We start from the raw sequence: 15,972 nt of genomic DNA on the forward strand, positions 1-15,972 counted from the left end.
CGCCGTGCTCGTCGCTCACTGCTCCGCAGTTCGGTGGAAAAAAATCTAGATGAGTGTGCAAAAAATTTATCTTTAGTGACATGTTGCAACCAAGGCTTTTGTATGCCTTGAGGAGGTTTTCCACCAACAACCTGTAGTTGTCTGCCTTGTTGTTTCAGAGAAAATTTATTGCCACTAACTGGAAGGCTTTCCATGCCGTCTTTTCCTTGCCACGCAGTGCATGGTCAAATGCATCATCTCGAAGAAGTTCACGAATCTGAGGACCAACAAAGACACCTTCCTTTATCTTAGCTTCACTTAACCTTGGAAATTTTCCACAGAGGTACTTGAAAGCTGCTTGTGTTTTGTCAATGGCCTTGACAAAGTTCTTCATCAGACCCAGCTTGATGTGTAAGAGTGGGAACAAAATCTTCCTTGATTTAACAAGTGGTGGATGCTGAACACTTTTCCTCCCAGGCTCCAATGACTGTCGGAGTGGCCAATCTTTCTTGATGGAGTGGGAATCTCTTGCACGACTATCCCATTCGCAGAGAAAACAGCAGTACTTTGTGTATCCAGTCTGCAGACCAAGCAAGAGAGCAACAACCGTCAAATCGCCACAAAGCTGCCACTGATGTTGGTCACAGTTTATGCACCTCAAAAGTTGTTTCATGTTGTCATAGGTTTCCTTCATATGGACTGCATGACCAACTGGAATTGATGGCAAAACATTGCCATTATGCAGTAAAACAGCTTTAAGACTCGTCTTCGATGAATCAATGAACAGTCTCCACTCATCTGGATCGTGAACGATGTTGAGGGCTGCCATCACACCATCGATGTTATTGCAGGCTACAAGATCACCTTCCATGAAGAAGAACGGGACAAGATCCTTTTGACGGTCACAGAACATGGAAACCCTAACATCACCTGCCAGGAGATTCCACTGCTGTAGTCTGGAGCCCAACAGCTCTGCCTTACTCTTGGGTAGTTCCAAATTCCTGATAAGGTCATTCAGTTCACCTTCTGTTATGAGGTGTGGTTCAGAGGAGGAGGATGGGAGAAAATGTGGGTCCTGTGACATTGATGGTTCAGGACCAGAAGTTTCATCCTCTTCCTCGTCTGACTCAAGTGAGAATGATTCTGGTGCATCAGGAACCGGCAGTCCTTCTCCGTGGGGTACTGGGCGTATAGCTGATGGAATGTTTGGATAATGCACAGTCCACTTTTTCTTCTTTGACACGCCTTTCCCAACTGAAGGCACCATGCAGAAGTATCAATTGCTGGTATGATCTGTTGGCTCTCTCCAAATCATTGGCACTGCAAAAGGCATAGATTTCCTTTTCCTGTTCAACCACTGGCGAAGATTTGTTGCACAAGTGTTGCAGCATATGTGTGGGGCCCACCTCTTGTCCTGATCTCCAATTTTGCAGCCAAAATAAAGGTGATAGACTTTCGTAACCATAGTGGTTATACTGCGCTTTTGTGATGCAAAAGTCACTTCACCACAAACATAGCAGAAGTTATCTGCACTGTTCACACAAGTACGAGGCATCTCTGCTCACTTTGGCTAAACAGAAATGTGTCCCTTTGCAAAATCAAACACTGACAAATAAGAGAGCATGACACTGTATGATTTTTAGAGCTGATATAGGGCAATTTGTTCAGCAGAGTGATGTAAGCTTTGTTATGATTGCATCATCCATGACTTCTAGGAATAACATGATGCAATTCATATCATGTGTGACGCAATACCAGCTTCAGATTGCATCATTCATTGTTTTGCCTAAAAAGCAAGTACTGTCCAAACCCAGTCATAGATTTATTCATAGATCCAGTCAAAGATGTATTTTAGTCATTTCTGGTTTAAATTGAGATCCCTTCCCTTTATAACTCACTTATCCTCCGCCATTCCCAAGTCAAGGGTCGTATATACTGACCCAATAGCATAACTTGAAAACTAGAGCCAATCAACAATTTTAAGCATCATTTTCGTTCTCAGTGACCCGGAATTAGTAAAGTTTGACTACATTTATTTCAGAAGCATTTTGGCTGTAGAGCAGTGTAATCAATGTGGAAACTTGCAACGGGAAGCACAACTCAGACACGCCAAGCGTAATGGCGGCCGGAGCCAGGACAAGCTGCTGCCCAGTGAGCCGAAATGACAGGTAGAGAGTTTTTAAACCCCGAGATGTTCTCTTTGGGGCTGGGCTTTGAGGAGGAAGTTGGGCCACTTCTTGTTTTATCCATCCTGGGTCGCCAATCTCCAATGCAAGCTTTAAATGTCCTGAAAGTCAGAGTGCTCGTGGCTTACAGAATGTGGGGTGAGTTGGGGGAGGGAGGAGCGCCACAAAACACCCCCTCCAGTATCGGCATTCATTGCCTCCCTTGTACCTAGTCTCAACTGAAAGACCGACTGGTCCATGAATCCTGAACTCCTCTTCTCCTCACAGAGAGGGCCCCTCCTGCTCAAAGGTGAGGCACAGAGCCTGGGCAGCGTGAGGAGAAGCTTTTGCTATGGCTACCCCTCATGCACCTGTCTGTTGATACACAAAGGCCTCCAGACTCTGGGAACGAGCCTCCTAGCCCAGGTCCACAGACTTTTTGTGTTAGCAGGGCACGGGGCAGACGATGATTTGACTTTGTGGCTCAGGCTGGAGCGCGGGCTCTCAAGTCCCCTCAACCCAGTCTTCAGAGCCTGAGCTGCAACATCGACTCTTTTTAGAGCATTAGCGTGAGCACCACTAACCGATGCAATGCAGACGTGCCCTCCGAGTGCGGAGGCCTCTGTAGGGCATGCACAGAAGAGGTGCACGAGGGGGTAGCCACAGCAAAGGGCTCCCCTCAGCCCTGGAATCCAGGTCAGAATGGAGAACCAAAAACTGTTGGAAAGCAACAATGTGGCCCCTTTTCCAGAACAAAGAGGCCAGCCCCGTAGCGGGCTCGGTCACTTGGGGTATTACATAAACCAAGAGAGAGGATCGTGCTGCTCTCCTCAGCTTCCATTCAGGGATGGGCATCAACAGTGCCAAACAGGCACGCCCTGACCGCAGAGCGACGAGAAGCGTAAAAGGCTCAGCCAATGGGATCTGTAAAGAAGAGATTTGGGGACACGCAGAGCAGACATCTCTGCAAGGAGCAGCTAACACCCCCGAGCAACTTGCAGCTATCGATCTCATAGCCCTTCCAGTGGCGTAGCCAGGTTCTAAGAGCGAGGGGAGTGAACACAGGAAAAAAAGGTGCCACCCGCTGCAAAGCAGCGAAGAAAAAAAAAAAAAAAAAAGAAAAACTCAAGTCTTGCCGAAGAACCCGCTGCGCCGAATTACCTGCTGCCGAATTGCCGCCGAAGACCCGTAGCTGCCTGTGGGAAACCCGCGCTGGAGCTGCAAGATAGCAGGTGCCCCCAGCGGGCACAGGGAGGAGTGTCACCCGGCCGCCACAAAGCGAAGGCGGGGAGAGCAGGAGCCGCTACCGCAAGATGCACGCAGCGGAGCCTGAAGACCCGGACATGCTGGGAAGCGCCGAGTCAGTGCTCAGGGGAGCGCCGCTCCCCCCCCAGCTATGGTACTGAGCCCTTCACAAGGTAAGGTTCTTTTTCAGATGGGGAAACTGAGGTACAGAATGGTGAATTTGCCCAAGTTCACTGTGACCCAGGGAGTCCCTCCAGTGCCAACCGTCAGAGGGCACCCTATACCATAACTCACATCAGGCCTGACGCATTTATTGCCACCACACACGTCATAATCTGTGCCTAAAAGGTGAGGTATCGTATCCAAATTGGTAACACGCTGGTCATTAATATTATTGTGTGATGTATGTATGAGTGGTGTATAAAGAATTACAGATGTGTGATGGAAATATGTTCTTAAAAGGAGTTTTGCAGGCAGTGCCTAAGCCCAGCATGTCCTAGACAAAGGAATGTTGTAAACCGAGCCAGGTAACACCTCAGAAGACAATGAGAGGTACATCTACATCTACGGTAAACAAAGCCAACAAGCTAAATGAGCTGGGGGAAAAGCTGCTTAACGATCCTGCCCGGGGATGGAGCCTACACCCTCAGGAAGCCTTCCTGGCTCTTGAAACTGAGACAATAGACTTTGTGAAATATAAGCAAAGGCAGATGGCCATTTTGGCATCTACCACCCCGGGGGAGCAGAGCCCTTCAAGCTCAAGAGAAGTGGATCCTCTTGGCCTGAAAACCAAGAGTAGCTGGAACTGACGGCGTGAGACCCCTGCCTAGACAAAGCCTGTAACTCACTGAAGTGACGTTTTAGTCACTAAACAAGTGATGTTTTGTTTTACTTGTCACCACACCTGTGTCTCCTTTCCTTACCTGTTAGCACTTACATCTCTGTTCTTTGTTAACAGACTTATTCTTGTTGTATTAGAGAACCACCTCAGTGTTAAGTATCAGAGGGGTAGCCGTGTTAGTTTGAATCTGAAGAAGTGAGGTTGCATCTGAAGAAGTGAGGTTCTTACCCACGAAAGCTTATGCTCCCAGTACTTCTGTTAGTCTCAAAGGTGCCACAGGACCCTCTGTTGCTGCTTACCTCAGTGTTGTGTGTTAAACCAGTGGGTCTCAACTTTTTTTTCATTTGAGGACCCATAGAACATTTTGAACGGAGGTGGGGAGCTCTTAGGAAATCTTAACCCCCAGGGATCCGCGGACCACAAGTTGAAAACCACTGCGTTAAATTGAAGGGTGCAATCCTCGGGTAACTACCAGGCTGGAGTGGGCTCTGTCACTTTGGAGGCAGCCAACTTCATAACTTCTGTGAGTGTCCAGCGAGAGGGACTGGACACTGCAGGAAAGAGCGTTTGGGAGAGCCTCAGGCCTGGAGGGGCTGTTGATGTCACCCTGCAAGGAGTAACCGGGATGAGGCCACTGTATTGTGAGCCGGCTGCTGGTGTCATGGCTCTGAGCCAAAGCTGCACAGCACAGAGGGCCCCCGGGTTACCGGGCAGGCGGTGACACAACCCCTTACTGGCCTGGGTGAACCTCCAAAGTGTCACAGTCACCCAGCAGGTCAGCGGCAGAGCCGAGATGAGACCCCAGCTGTCCGGAGTCTCTCGCCACCTGGACGAAAAGTAGCAACTGGCTGCGTAACTGTGCAAAGGGGGGAGGTGACCGAGACGAGAGGGGTGGGGTGTTTCTGGGATTCAGCGAGGATGGAAGAGGAAGTGAAGGGCTGCAGTTGGAGAAAAGTTATGGCCACCGTCCGTCTAGGAGGAAGGCGGTAGGGATAGTGGAATTGGTCCTTTGGGACCGGCCCCTCTTGATACAATGAGTCTTTGAATCATCCAGTTATGCTGCTTTCTCCCTCCCTCCCTGGCCCCCCAATGCCTCCCTGCCCCAGCCAGCAGCACGCTGCATTAGCCTTACAACAATGGGGTGGATGGCTGCCTTCTCTGCAGCTGGTCTCTAGTGGGTGAGAGTGGTACCAGGGCCCAGCCTCGCATTTCCCACCTGCAATGTGTGCCCCAGGGCAGGAGCATGGCGAACCTGGAGGTTGTAGGGGACTGGAGCCCTGTGTGCAGCCCAGGGCGGGGTTCTGACTTCACCACGCCTTCTCCAGCCCAGAGTCTTCAGCTAACATTATCTAGGCTGGACCATCCTGCAAACTGAGCCATCACACTCCCTCTCCAGTGCCAGTCTCTGGCTCCGTGCTGCAGTCTGCCAGCCTGGGCAATGCCTGCAGGCCTTAGCCAGTGACCTCCCACACTGGCAGGTGCCGCTTACCTGTATCAGCCGCCCCTGCTCGTTCTGCAGGGCGTTGAGTTCCTGCCCCATAGCGTTGTGCCCCTTCTTCAGGCTGTCACAGTCGGCTCTCAGCTGAGTGGCATGGGTCAGGAGCTTGGCCACCTCATCCGCCACAGTGACCAGCAGGGCCCGCTCCTGCCCCTTGGATGACTTCATCTCAGTGTCGTGGTCTGTCACGGCCCGCAGCACGGAGGACTGGAAGCCCTCCAGGCGGGTGAAGCTGCCGGCTTGGTCCGGACAGTTGGGGTCAATGAAGATGTTGATGCGGGAGCTGTCCACCTTCTCGATGGTGACCAGGGCATTGGCCTCCTCGGGGTTGGTGCTGATGATGGGCGGGGACTCCGTGACAGGGGTGTGATAGTGGTTCATGAAGAGGATGGCGCCGGTAACGGTAACGGCCAGGAGGACGGCCACAGACAAGAGGACCGTGCACAGGATGTAGCCGCAGCTCATTCTCTGGGGGGACAGAGCGCGTTAGTGGAACTCTCTGGCCCAGATGGCAGATTTAGAAGGGTTTAAGCTTCATGTATAGCAGAGAACCACCCATGATCACAGACATCCCTCCCTTCCATTACCCCACCCCACTGTGTCCCCATTCAGATATCTTTCTCGCCCTCCTGGGTTTAATGAAATCCCTAACCAAACCCTCCCCTGCAATCTCCCGGGGGGATGAATGGGATGGTTCACCCTTCCTTCTGGGCCAAATGCTCCTGCCCCTCTTTCCCCCATCAGGAGCAAAGCCTGCACTACTGGACCTTGCACCAAGGAGCTAAGATGGCCGGAGAGCTCAGAAATTTGGCCATGTCCTTCTGCCCCCTGGCAGTTTGTGCAGCCCAGAGGCGAAGGACTGCTCCCCCCCAGCCAGCGTCTCTCTCCTCCTGAGCTGTCTCTTCCCCTGTGTCAGTTCTCCCCGCGGTACCTGTTGGATTCACCCGCAGGACTCTTGGTCCTTGCAAACTGCTCCGGGAGGGAGGCAGGGAGGTTTTATCTACCACCAGGCACAAAGATCTGATCCCCATTAGCACCAGCTCCCTTCTGCCCTGCCGTCAGCCGGCTGCCACGTCGCGACTGCATTAGCTCCCCATGTTCCCGCTGGCTGCCGCCCCCTTTCATTACACCTGCAGGACTGAGGCTATGATTTTCCTCTGACCCCAGCTGCAGCTGTCACAAGGAATTGAGGGCTGGGGAAATGTTGCATATTCAAAGAGACAAAGACGACTTTCTCCAGGAACGAGACAAAAATTGCTGCATCTGCAAAGATTTCCCAGGCACTGTCCCCTCCTGCATGTCTATCTGGAGTGACACCTTCTTTCAACCACCCTTCATTCACGGTCCTGCAGCCATTTGCATTAAGGTGACTCAAGCTGCGGGTTGGATGAGTACATGGAAGACAGAGCGGAGGCCTCCCAGTACCTCCGGCCAAAAATAACTCCTTCCCTCTTAGAGACGCGCAACAGAATTCAGGATGGATTTATCCACCCAAAGGAGAGCAAAGCAGCAGACATTGAAACGCACCCAGCACTCGGCTGTGTGGGAAGCCAGTCTGCAGGGACCACCTTAAAGAGGCAGCCACGTGCTCGTCCCAGACTCCAGCTTTCTGTGCAATAAAAAGAAATATGTCAAAGACAATAAGGCAGGCTTTCAGTGAGAAGACAGCTCGGCGTTTGTAACATATTAAGCCAGACCTGCACCTCGGGCAGAGGTCTGTTGGTTCAAGGAGGACAGTTCAGGTTAGTTTGGCAAATCAAGGCGTAGCTTGGGGTATGTGAGATTTGGGTACATTAGGAGAGGGATTAGGGGTCATTTGCCATTGCTTAGAGTTGGAGGAGCGTTGGATCAGACCCTTGAGGATCTGACCCATTACGTCTAGGAGTTAGCTCTTCGGACATGGGGTACCACAGAGAAATGGAGGTCCAAGCTGGAAAATATGGAGTCCAGATTACAAACTCTCCCCCACTCTCCCCCAGTATTTAATGGCGTTTGAATCTGGGGGGTTAGTTCAACCCATCCTGAAATCACTACCCAAGTCCTCCAAAGATCTCAACAAAATCTGCCAACAGAAAGGGAGGAAGCGAAGGCCTGATATTTCCAATGTAAAAACCAAAGAGGAAAAATTGGAGGCCATCTTTACACATCTTAAAAGATGATGTCTTGCTGTGTGGTTCACCTTTAGCTATCCAATTAAATGCAAAGCAGAATTTTAGCTTCTTCCCCTTGGTAGAAGATGGTTTAACCTCTTAGTGCCCCAGGCCGAATGCAAGAGCAATGACAGACACACTGGAATAGACTCAATTATCACCATTCAGTCTGGACTAACAACCGCCTCTTGCAGACGGGCAAGGCAGATGCCTTATGAACTCGTGCCTCTCACAAGGCCTGTTTTAAAGCAGCAGTGGGCTGCGGGAGCTGTGCTGGTGTGAAACAGGAGACGCGCTGCTTCTTCACTCTCTCCCCTTTTCTAGCTCTCTCTCTGAGAAGGATCGGAGTGTTGCTTTGACTGACAGATCACATTCTGGGAAGGAAAGTAGCTGTGAGAAGAAAGCCTCTCTTGCCACTCTGGGACTGAACACTGAAGAAAGAAGAAGCTGTTTCACCAAAGGGGAAAACAGACGAGGTTTTGATACAAGTGCCTTGTCTCATCCTTCCCGGGAACATGAAAGCAAAAGGACGAAACAAGTGTTCACTCAAGGCAAGTCTCTGGTAGGTTTTGATCTGAAGGGCTAGCAGACAGCATGCATGTCATCCATAGAGCTGCCGGAGAGGTGACCTGCCTGGGACATATTTAGATCATTGTGATTATAAAGGGATCTTACTGACATGGAAGACGAGGAAGAGAACACAATTCCATGCCTTCTTCTATCCCCCAGCAAATCCTAAGTGCTTTCACATCCTCCTCCCCAGCCCTAATTCACTCTATGCTCATACCAAGCTATCAACCAAGTTGGCAATGACGGAGAGACTAGACCATATACCTGGCAGCTCCTATAAAGTGGAACCCAAGTACCATCCAGCCTAGTTTGCCTTTGGGCAAACCCCAGTACGCCTATATTGGCAAACCCAGATACTCCAGCTTTGCCCAACATTATTCCTATTTCCAGCCTCCTCAACGGGCACACTGAGACCACACACCAGCTTCTCCCCCTGCCCTGCATGGTGGGGAAGAAGAAATCCTCCTTCACAGACGAGGACGTGCACATCTGGAGACTACAAAAAGGCCAGATCTGAGTTCATGACTGAGGCAAATTCTGTTGGACTTTGAAAACACATTGGTACTGTTACCTAGCAACGTGATCTTAGATTCAGGGGGAAAAAATCCACCAAGCTGATGCTAAGAAATCTCTTAAATTGGTAAATTTTATGTAGGCCAACAAAACCCAATGTGCAGTGCTCCCCCTCCTGACTGGACAGCAGCAACGTGCTTAAACTTACGCACCAACACAGATCAGTCTCTGCAACAGCCGGTACAACGCCATGAATGTTACTGTGTCACAAGCCCTTTCATTTCTCCGAGAAGCATTCCACCCCTCCTGATGCCAGTGGTTACTGCTGCCCCGTCTTGGTGTCACCATGCTGTTGGCATCCCGTGGAACTGAGCAGGGGGCCGCTCTAAGGATGCAGTCGGGCACCTGGTCTGCCGGGCAATTCCAATGGGTTAAAGACTTAATTAAATGGTTCCTAGTAAGCGAGACAGCTGCTTCCCATGAGAGCTCCAAGACAACAGCCTTATTCTAGCACAATACAAAGGCCTCGGACGCAGCACACCCTGAAATATCGACAGCAATACTGAACAGCCCTCACGTCTGTTTCTTTGACACTGCCAAAAGAGGGCTGAAGGAAGAAATAAGACATGGGGATCTAGAAAATATGCTGGCTGTTCCGAATCTCCCCCGGCACTCCTGCTGCTGAGCTCGGGGTCATACTGAAAGAGAGCCCCTGAATACAGGATCAGACTCGGATGGCTGCCACCTTCATCTACTGACCTTCTCTTGGTTATTTCCTGGCTAGCAATGGCTGCTGGGAATCGCCTCGCACTCATGTGACCTGTGAGCTGTCTTCCCTGAGTTTTTAAGTCTCCTTGTCTGCATCCATTTCTCCCAAGTCATCTGTCTTCCTTCAGTAACCCACAGGCCCTTCTCTTCTTCAACCACAGACCTGTGCCGTGTCTGATTTACAGTGAGACTGACATCTGCAAAGCAGCCTAAGGGATTTGGAAGCCCAATTCTCATTACTTTTGTAATGGGGATGGAGTGTCCAAATCCCTTGAGCTGACGTTTTCAATGTTGCCTAAGTTCTTCATAACAGGGAGCGAGCCTTAGCTCTGTCCTGTTGATGCCATGTCTATTTATGGCACTACAGAAATATTTCAGAGCACTACCACTCTGTCCCAGAATGGCATTGCCATTTGACCTTGGTTTCTTCTGAGCATTTTGCCCTTTTTTCTCTCTATAAAAGCCAAGGTCTGCTTGTGACTATTTGTTATTAGCAAATACATTCACCGAATTGTTCTGAATGGACTTTGGCCTATGGATTGAGGTTCCTTTAAACATCTGAGCTGCGCAATTGGTTGCCTAAGTCCCACAATGCCGTTTTTGCCCCAGACTGGATAACACACCTCTGTAAACTAACTTCTGCCCAGTCAGTTACAGAACACATTTAGACTCTAGATGTAACGAAACTCTGGGCTTGCATGACTGTTCTGTGAACCTACCTTACTCTAAAGAAGCTGGAGCGGGACACTGGCTGAAACAAAATACCAGACCAGGAGTAGTGCAGGTTTAAACTGGTGTGGTAATTGCTTGGGTGATGCAAAGACGAAAGCAGCAAAATTCAACACAGAAGTCACTGTGACACATGCAAGTAAGTTCTCTCCCCCCCCAGCTACAGCTGCCACTCCCGTGCACTGCACAAGCATAGAAACGAGCAAAGAAAGTCAGGGAAATGTCAAACTCCAACCATGGCCATTTGCCCAATGGAGGAATTGAACAACTGGTGAAATGAGGCGACAGCAAGCGGAAAGGCTGGTTTCTGAGTTAATGAGCAGGGCTCCCAGGCTAGAGCAGGGGGCCAGCCCAGCACACAGCCCCTTTCACTGCCCAGCGGCTGGAGCTGCAGATTGGCTCTCTTATGGTGGGAGCTGGGTCACCAAAGCAGGCGTGTGTGGGATCCTCGGCATTCTCTCAAGCTCTGCCTCGTAAGCTGCTGCTGGTGAATACACGAGAGAGACAAGACCATGGGATTGTCCCCTTCCGAAGAGCAGGCATCCGCCTGGGAAGTAGAGACAGCCCAGGAGTTCAGCTGGCAGACCCTGGGTGTGATGTGTGAATGCAGGGCAGTGTTCAGCCAGCATGTGAGGGCAGAAGGGGTTTCCCTGCTTTCGGGGTCCCCCTCCCCCCAGATCCTGCTGTGTCTGACTCTTATCCTTGGGTCCAAGATGATTCTGAAGAGGAAACCATCTGAAAGGGCCAGATGGTGCCAAAGGGCCCAGATTAGCCAAAGAGGGTGGCTCCCAGGGACTGATCCCAGGACCCCTCTACAGGGCCTGTCTCTGCAAAGGACTGTACTCCAGCGATTCAGTAAAGGCTAGTGCAGTGCCTGTATATACTGCCTATTCCCCCCACCCCCATTGCCCATGAGCCCTGCAACGGTTCAGCTCGTGCTGAGTGAGAGAGAATTAGGGGCTCACAGTCACGCAGGACATTCGTCAGATCACAGCTTGCCGAGACACACGCCCAGCAGCAGGATGGAAGATGCACTTGGGACCTTTGGCTGTGGAGCACAGAGAGTCCTGCAACCCTGCGAAACAGCACAGCCCCCTGCTCCCCTCCGCCGGTGTGCCATGTGAGCGAGTGCCAGAAGAGGGTAGCAGCGCCACACGGAATGCATGCTGGCTCTCACAAGCATGCAGCTGTTCGTAGCTGCCTGTTGGGGGAAGGAAGAAGCCTGTCCCGAGGGGCTCACTGGCGGTACTTGGTGGCTGGGAGGCTGCTGCTGCTCTTCTCTGACCTCAGCAGCAGGTGTATCTGCCACCTCTGGGAGCGACAGTGGAGAGCGGCTGGTAGAAGAGCTGGAATCAGGCAGGAGACGAGGCAGATGCTCAGAAGTTTCCTTAGAAGTCAGATCCTCTGATGGGGGGCCAGCGATGCTGGCCCTGGGGGATCGTCCTTCTTGACTGTTTAATTTATCAGTCACTAGGGCGATGGGACACTACCCAACGTAAGGCGGTCCTCGCCATGCGCACCCACCCATCACAGCAGCATCATGCAGCATGAAAACCATGCTCCATACACAGCCAAACGCACTGAGCTCTGCCTCTCCTCACCTCCCTTATACTCACTGATTCCCCTTCACATCACACCCTCCCATCTCTCATCAGCACTCCTGTGCCTTGTCTCAGGCAGCCCCTAATCCTGGGTTGTCCTCGCTGCTCCTGTACACCCCATAGCCTCATACTCCTACTTCACGTGCCCTGTCCGTGCCATGACAGAGCAGTGCTCAGGGTCAGAGTGATCGTCCTTCACCTACAGGGGCCTGGCTATAACAAGCCCCTCTCCCCCGCACCTTCACAACCTCATTCTGGGCATCTGGATGTCCTCTCTTCCCATGTCCTAACCAGATCACCTAGAGGGCAAGCAAATCAGCACAGAGACCTTGGCTTTACTCTGTGAGGCAGATTCATTCTGTGGTTTAGGAGTTAGTTCAGCCCCTAGCATACTGGCACCCCTGACTAGCTAGGCTACAGGTCTGTCCTGCCCAGACCTGCCCAGACCCACCCCCAAATGCCCCCTGAACCCAGGGTGGCCCCAGAGCCGACTTTGCACCATGGCAGCGGGGTCCCCTGTAACTATCAATCCTTCTCCTTCCCCTGCATCCCCTTTAGGTCAGTCTAGCAGCCGGTGACGATGAATAGGGCCCTTTGGGTGTATTCGGTGTTTGCCCTTCTGATGCTATATGCCATCATGTGTTCAGCCAAACAAAGTGGCCTGGGATCTGGGCAACATGTACCGCCTGTGATCAGCCCAGAGTCACGTCCCAGGGCTCATACGGTCTGGGCCAATAAGCATGACCCCATTAACCCCCCCTCCAAAGAACTCCGATGTCCCCTGCTCACTTCAAGGGCTACTTCGGTTTGGGTTTTTTGAGACCATCTGTGGATTTGCCCCCAGCTGCTCTCACAAATCTTTTCTACTTCCCTCCCCAGCTCTGGCTGGCTTCTTCTGTCCTTTCCCACAACCTTGTCACCAGTGGCCTGAGAGCCGTCTCCTCAGCAGCCCTTTCCTTCTGCAACCATCCTCTCTGTAGGACCTGGTCGCCGACACAGGTTTCAAATGCATGTCTTGTTTGACGCTGGATCGACAACAGAGGTTTGCAGTGGTGCAGTTACATCTATTATCCCCCTCCCTGCCGGGCTGACACTCCTCCCACCCCCCCTCCATCTCCAATTTCATCTTGAACTAGATCTTCATTTCAACGCCCCTTGGGGACTGGCCTAGCAGTGATTAATTTAGCCACCCGATCTCTTTACACTGCTCTCCTCCATAATCCAGTATAAGCCCGAGCCCGCCCGGTCGTGCTTATACACCGTAAAGCTCTTTCGGGAGTTGGGGAGATGCTGCAGATGGTAGGAGACCTGCTCTATAAAACAGTCTGCTTGGGTTTAAATTAATAAGAGCCAGGCTGTGGCTTCCAAAGGAATCTCAGGCAGCTAAAACCCAACTCCCCTTGAATCTCAGTGTGAGCTGGCTCCCCCAGGCGTCTTTGAAAAGCCCAGCTTTAATTCATACTCCCCTGATCGTTCTGTTACACAATGAACACCCTGGCTGTTGGGGTCGCAGCCTGGGTGGGGAACTGGGCCAGTTCTCTGTATTACTCTCATGTGCTGAGCATTCAACTTGACCTAGGGGAAACTCCATTTATTGCCATCGGAGAAAGCCCTAGCCCAGACCATAATGCTTCTGAAGTCTACCTTGCAAGGAGCGTGCTGGGACGTGGGGCACAACTGGAGGGGAGCTGTGAACAGAATTTCTCCCCCTCATGGCCCCAGGGCTGGTAGGCTTCTCCCTGTGGCACTCATCCTAGCCAGGACGTGAAAGGAAAGTTGGCGCAGTGAACTCCCGATGGGAATGAGGAGCCCTCAGGTCTGGCAGAGTTGCTGAAGTGGGGGGTGACATCCGGGGTAAGTGGGGCAGGGGAATGCTGCCTGGACGTTTAAATGTAGAAGGTGAAGAAGAACAAAGCAGCCGTCCCTAGGGAACCCAGACACACACACCCCATCCTCAAACAGTCCATGCTCACATCCATTTCTACCACTCCAGCCCCATCACACGTGGCTGGGTGGCCAACGGCAGCCAGGATCAAGGGGAAGAGATCGTGCCAGGGATGGCTCAGGACTCGGCTCCCTTGGTACATTTGGGAAGCTCAGATCCCAAGTGCCAGAGCTTCCCCTGGGGCCCTGAGTTCTGTGGTCCCTTATTGTGATTCCTCACCACCCAGCCTGCTGGGAGCTGGAAATGCTGTAGGGATGGCGGTCTCTTACCCCTCCGTCTCAACCTCCCCAACTCTTCCTCTTTGCTTCTTTCCCTTCCCTAGGAAGGATCAGCCGGAGGTTTGTTTCTTGCTGTGTTCTAGCCCTTTGCAGGTACACGCAGCGCATGATGCAGACTCCCCTCAGCGGTACAAGTACAGGCAGATGCACACGTTCGCGCACAGTTACACACACAGTCTTGCACGCATGTTCCTGCCCATTCACCCTGGGATCTGTGGCAGAACGTGCATGGAGACTCACTTGTGCACACACACATTCAGGCTGTGTCCCGGATTCTCACATGTGTACATACACACTGGCTTAGACCTGCACAAGCCTATCACACACTGCTGCGGGGAGCTGCAGGCATGCTCCGGCACATGCTCCCACATCTGTGCAGGGCAATAAGTGTTGTATGAACCCCCTTCACCGCAGTCACCTCCCCCCAAGCCCTCCTCACCCGCTCTAAGCAGCCTGGCAGGGTCCCCTGACTACTCCAGCAGGGGACGGTGGTGGGAGAGTCTGTACATTAACGGGGCCAGATCTGCCCCCCGCATAGACTCGACATGCAAACATCCTCTCTTAGAAAGTGAGTGAAGTGTTTTAAAGGTGCAGCAGTTAGTTAAGGGGAGGAGGAGGCTGGGGCAGCCGGGGCGCAGTTACCTGGTGCCTGTCTGACCCGCAGTTGCTTTCCTAGAGCATGATGTGACATTCACTGTAAATAAATAGCCTCAATAATTCAGGGAGCATTTGCCACCAGCCGGGGACACCGGTTCCTGCTCGTTCCCCACCAAGCGAACATGCAGCCTGCCTGCCTGGGCAGCCCTGCCAGGAGCTGCCAGCCCACCCCGGGGCTGCTTTCTCCAGTGGGCACCCCAGCACCCCCATCCCCCTTCGCGGCTGGGGGGCAGGGTAACCCGGGCAAAAAGGGGCCCCCACAGGGTGTTACGAAGTTTGGGGGGCGCTGTCTATCCCCGGCCCCGGAGAGAGAGGGGGGGAAGCCAGTCTCCCCTCGGTTCTCTCTCCTGTCTCACCCGTCCTCTCCCGCGCCTTACCTGGGATTTCTCCTGCTGCCCGTCCTCGAGGGGAGACGCTCTCCCCATGTCTTTCCATCGATCGTTGACCATCTTCTGGGCCAGGGAGGGGGGACGGGAGCGAGTCCGGTTCCAAGGGGAAGCGGGGGGAAGAAGCCGCGCCCCGCGGGGAGCGCCCCGGCCCGGGAACAGCGAGAGCCCCGGGAGCCGGCCGGGCCGCCCCGCGGAGCCCCTGAGCTCGACCCGCGCAGCGTCGGGCAAAGTTTGCGGCGCGTTCGGGGCTGGATCCGCACCCGCCCAGCGCCCCTCTCTCCCCGGCGCCCCAGCCAGCTGCTCCCGTCGGACTCGGGCTGGCGGCGCGCCGCCCTCCTGCGCCTCCCCTGCCGGAGCCGGGGGGGGGGGGACTTCGCTTCCCTCCCACTGATCTGCCCAGAGCAGCCCCCAGCTGGCACAGACACAGCCCCGCCGCCCAGACTAGAGATCCGAGCAGCGGGGGGCGGGGGTCTGGATCGATCCCCTCCCTGCCCTAAATCTGCCGGACTAGCCCCACTCTGCCCCTTCTCCGGGCCCTGCGCCCTCCTGTCTCTCTCTGCCCTTCTTTCCCCCTTCCCTGCCCTCCGGCTCGTACCCCTCTGCCCTCCCCACCACGGCTTCTACCCCCCTGCCCTGCCCCCTCT

The 15,972-nt window shown here is 53.0% G+C and overlaps 1 protein-coding gene across 2 annotated transcripts in view; it reads right to left on the reverse strand.

Moving 5' to 3' along the window:
• The window catches only part of FIBCD1 (fibrinogen C domain containing 1), a 40,559-nt gene extending 24,799 nt beyond the window's left edge, over positions 1 to 15,760 (reverse strand). Inside the window, exons 1-2 of one of the 2 annotated variants that reach the window (XM_034793909.1) lie at positions 15,317 to 15,760; positions 5,720 to 6,196 (exon numbers count right to left, since the gene is read on the reverse strand). In XM_034793909.1, coding sequence (XP_034649800.1) covers positions 5,720 to 6,196; positions 15,317 to 15,388 — 549 coding nt within the window. In that variant the 5' untranslated portion in view covers positions 15,389 to 15,760. Of the gene's footprint in view, positions 1 to 5,719; positions 6,197 to 7,255; positions 7,303 to 15,316 lie in introns of those variants that run through there. The other variant, XM_034793910.1, reaches the window with a different exon arrangement.
• Positions 15,761 to 15,972: the final 212 nt, after the last annotated feature.

This window comes from Trachemys scripta, chromosome 17, assembly GCF_013100865.1.
Source record: "Trachemys scripta elegans isolate TJP31775 chromosome 17, CAS_Tse_1.0, whole genome shotgun sequence".
NCBI classification, from domain to species: Eukaryota; Metazoa; Chordata; order Testudines; family Emydidae; genus Trachemys; species Trachemys scripta.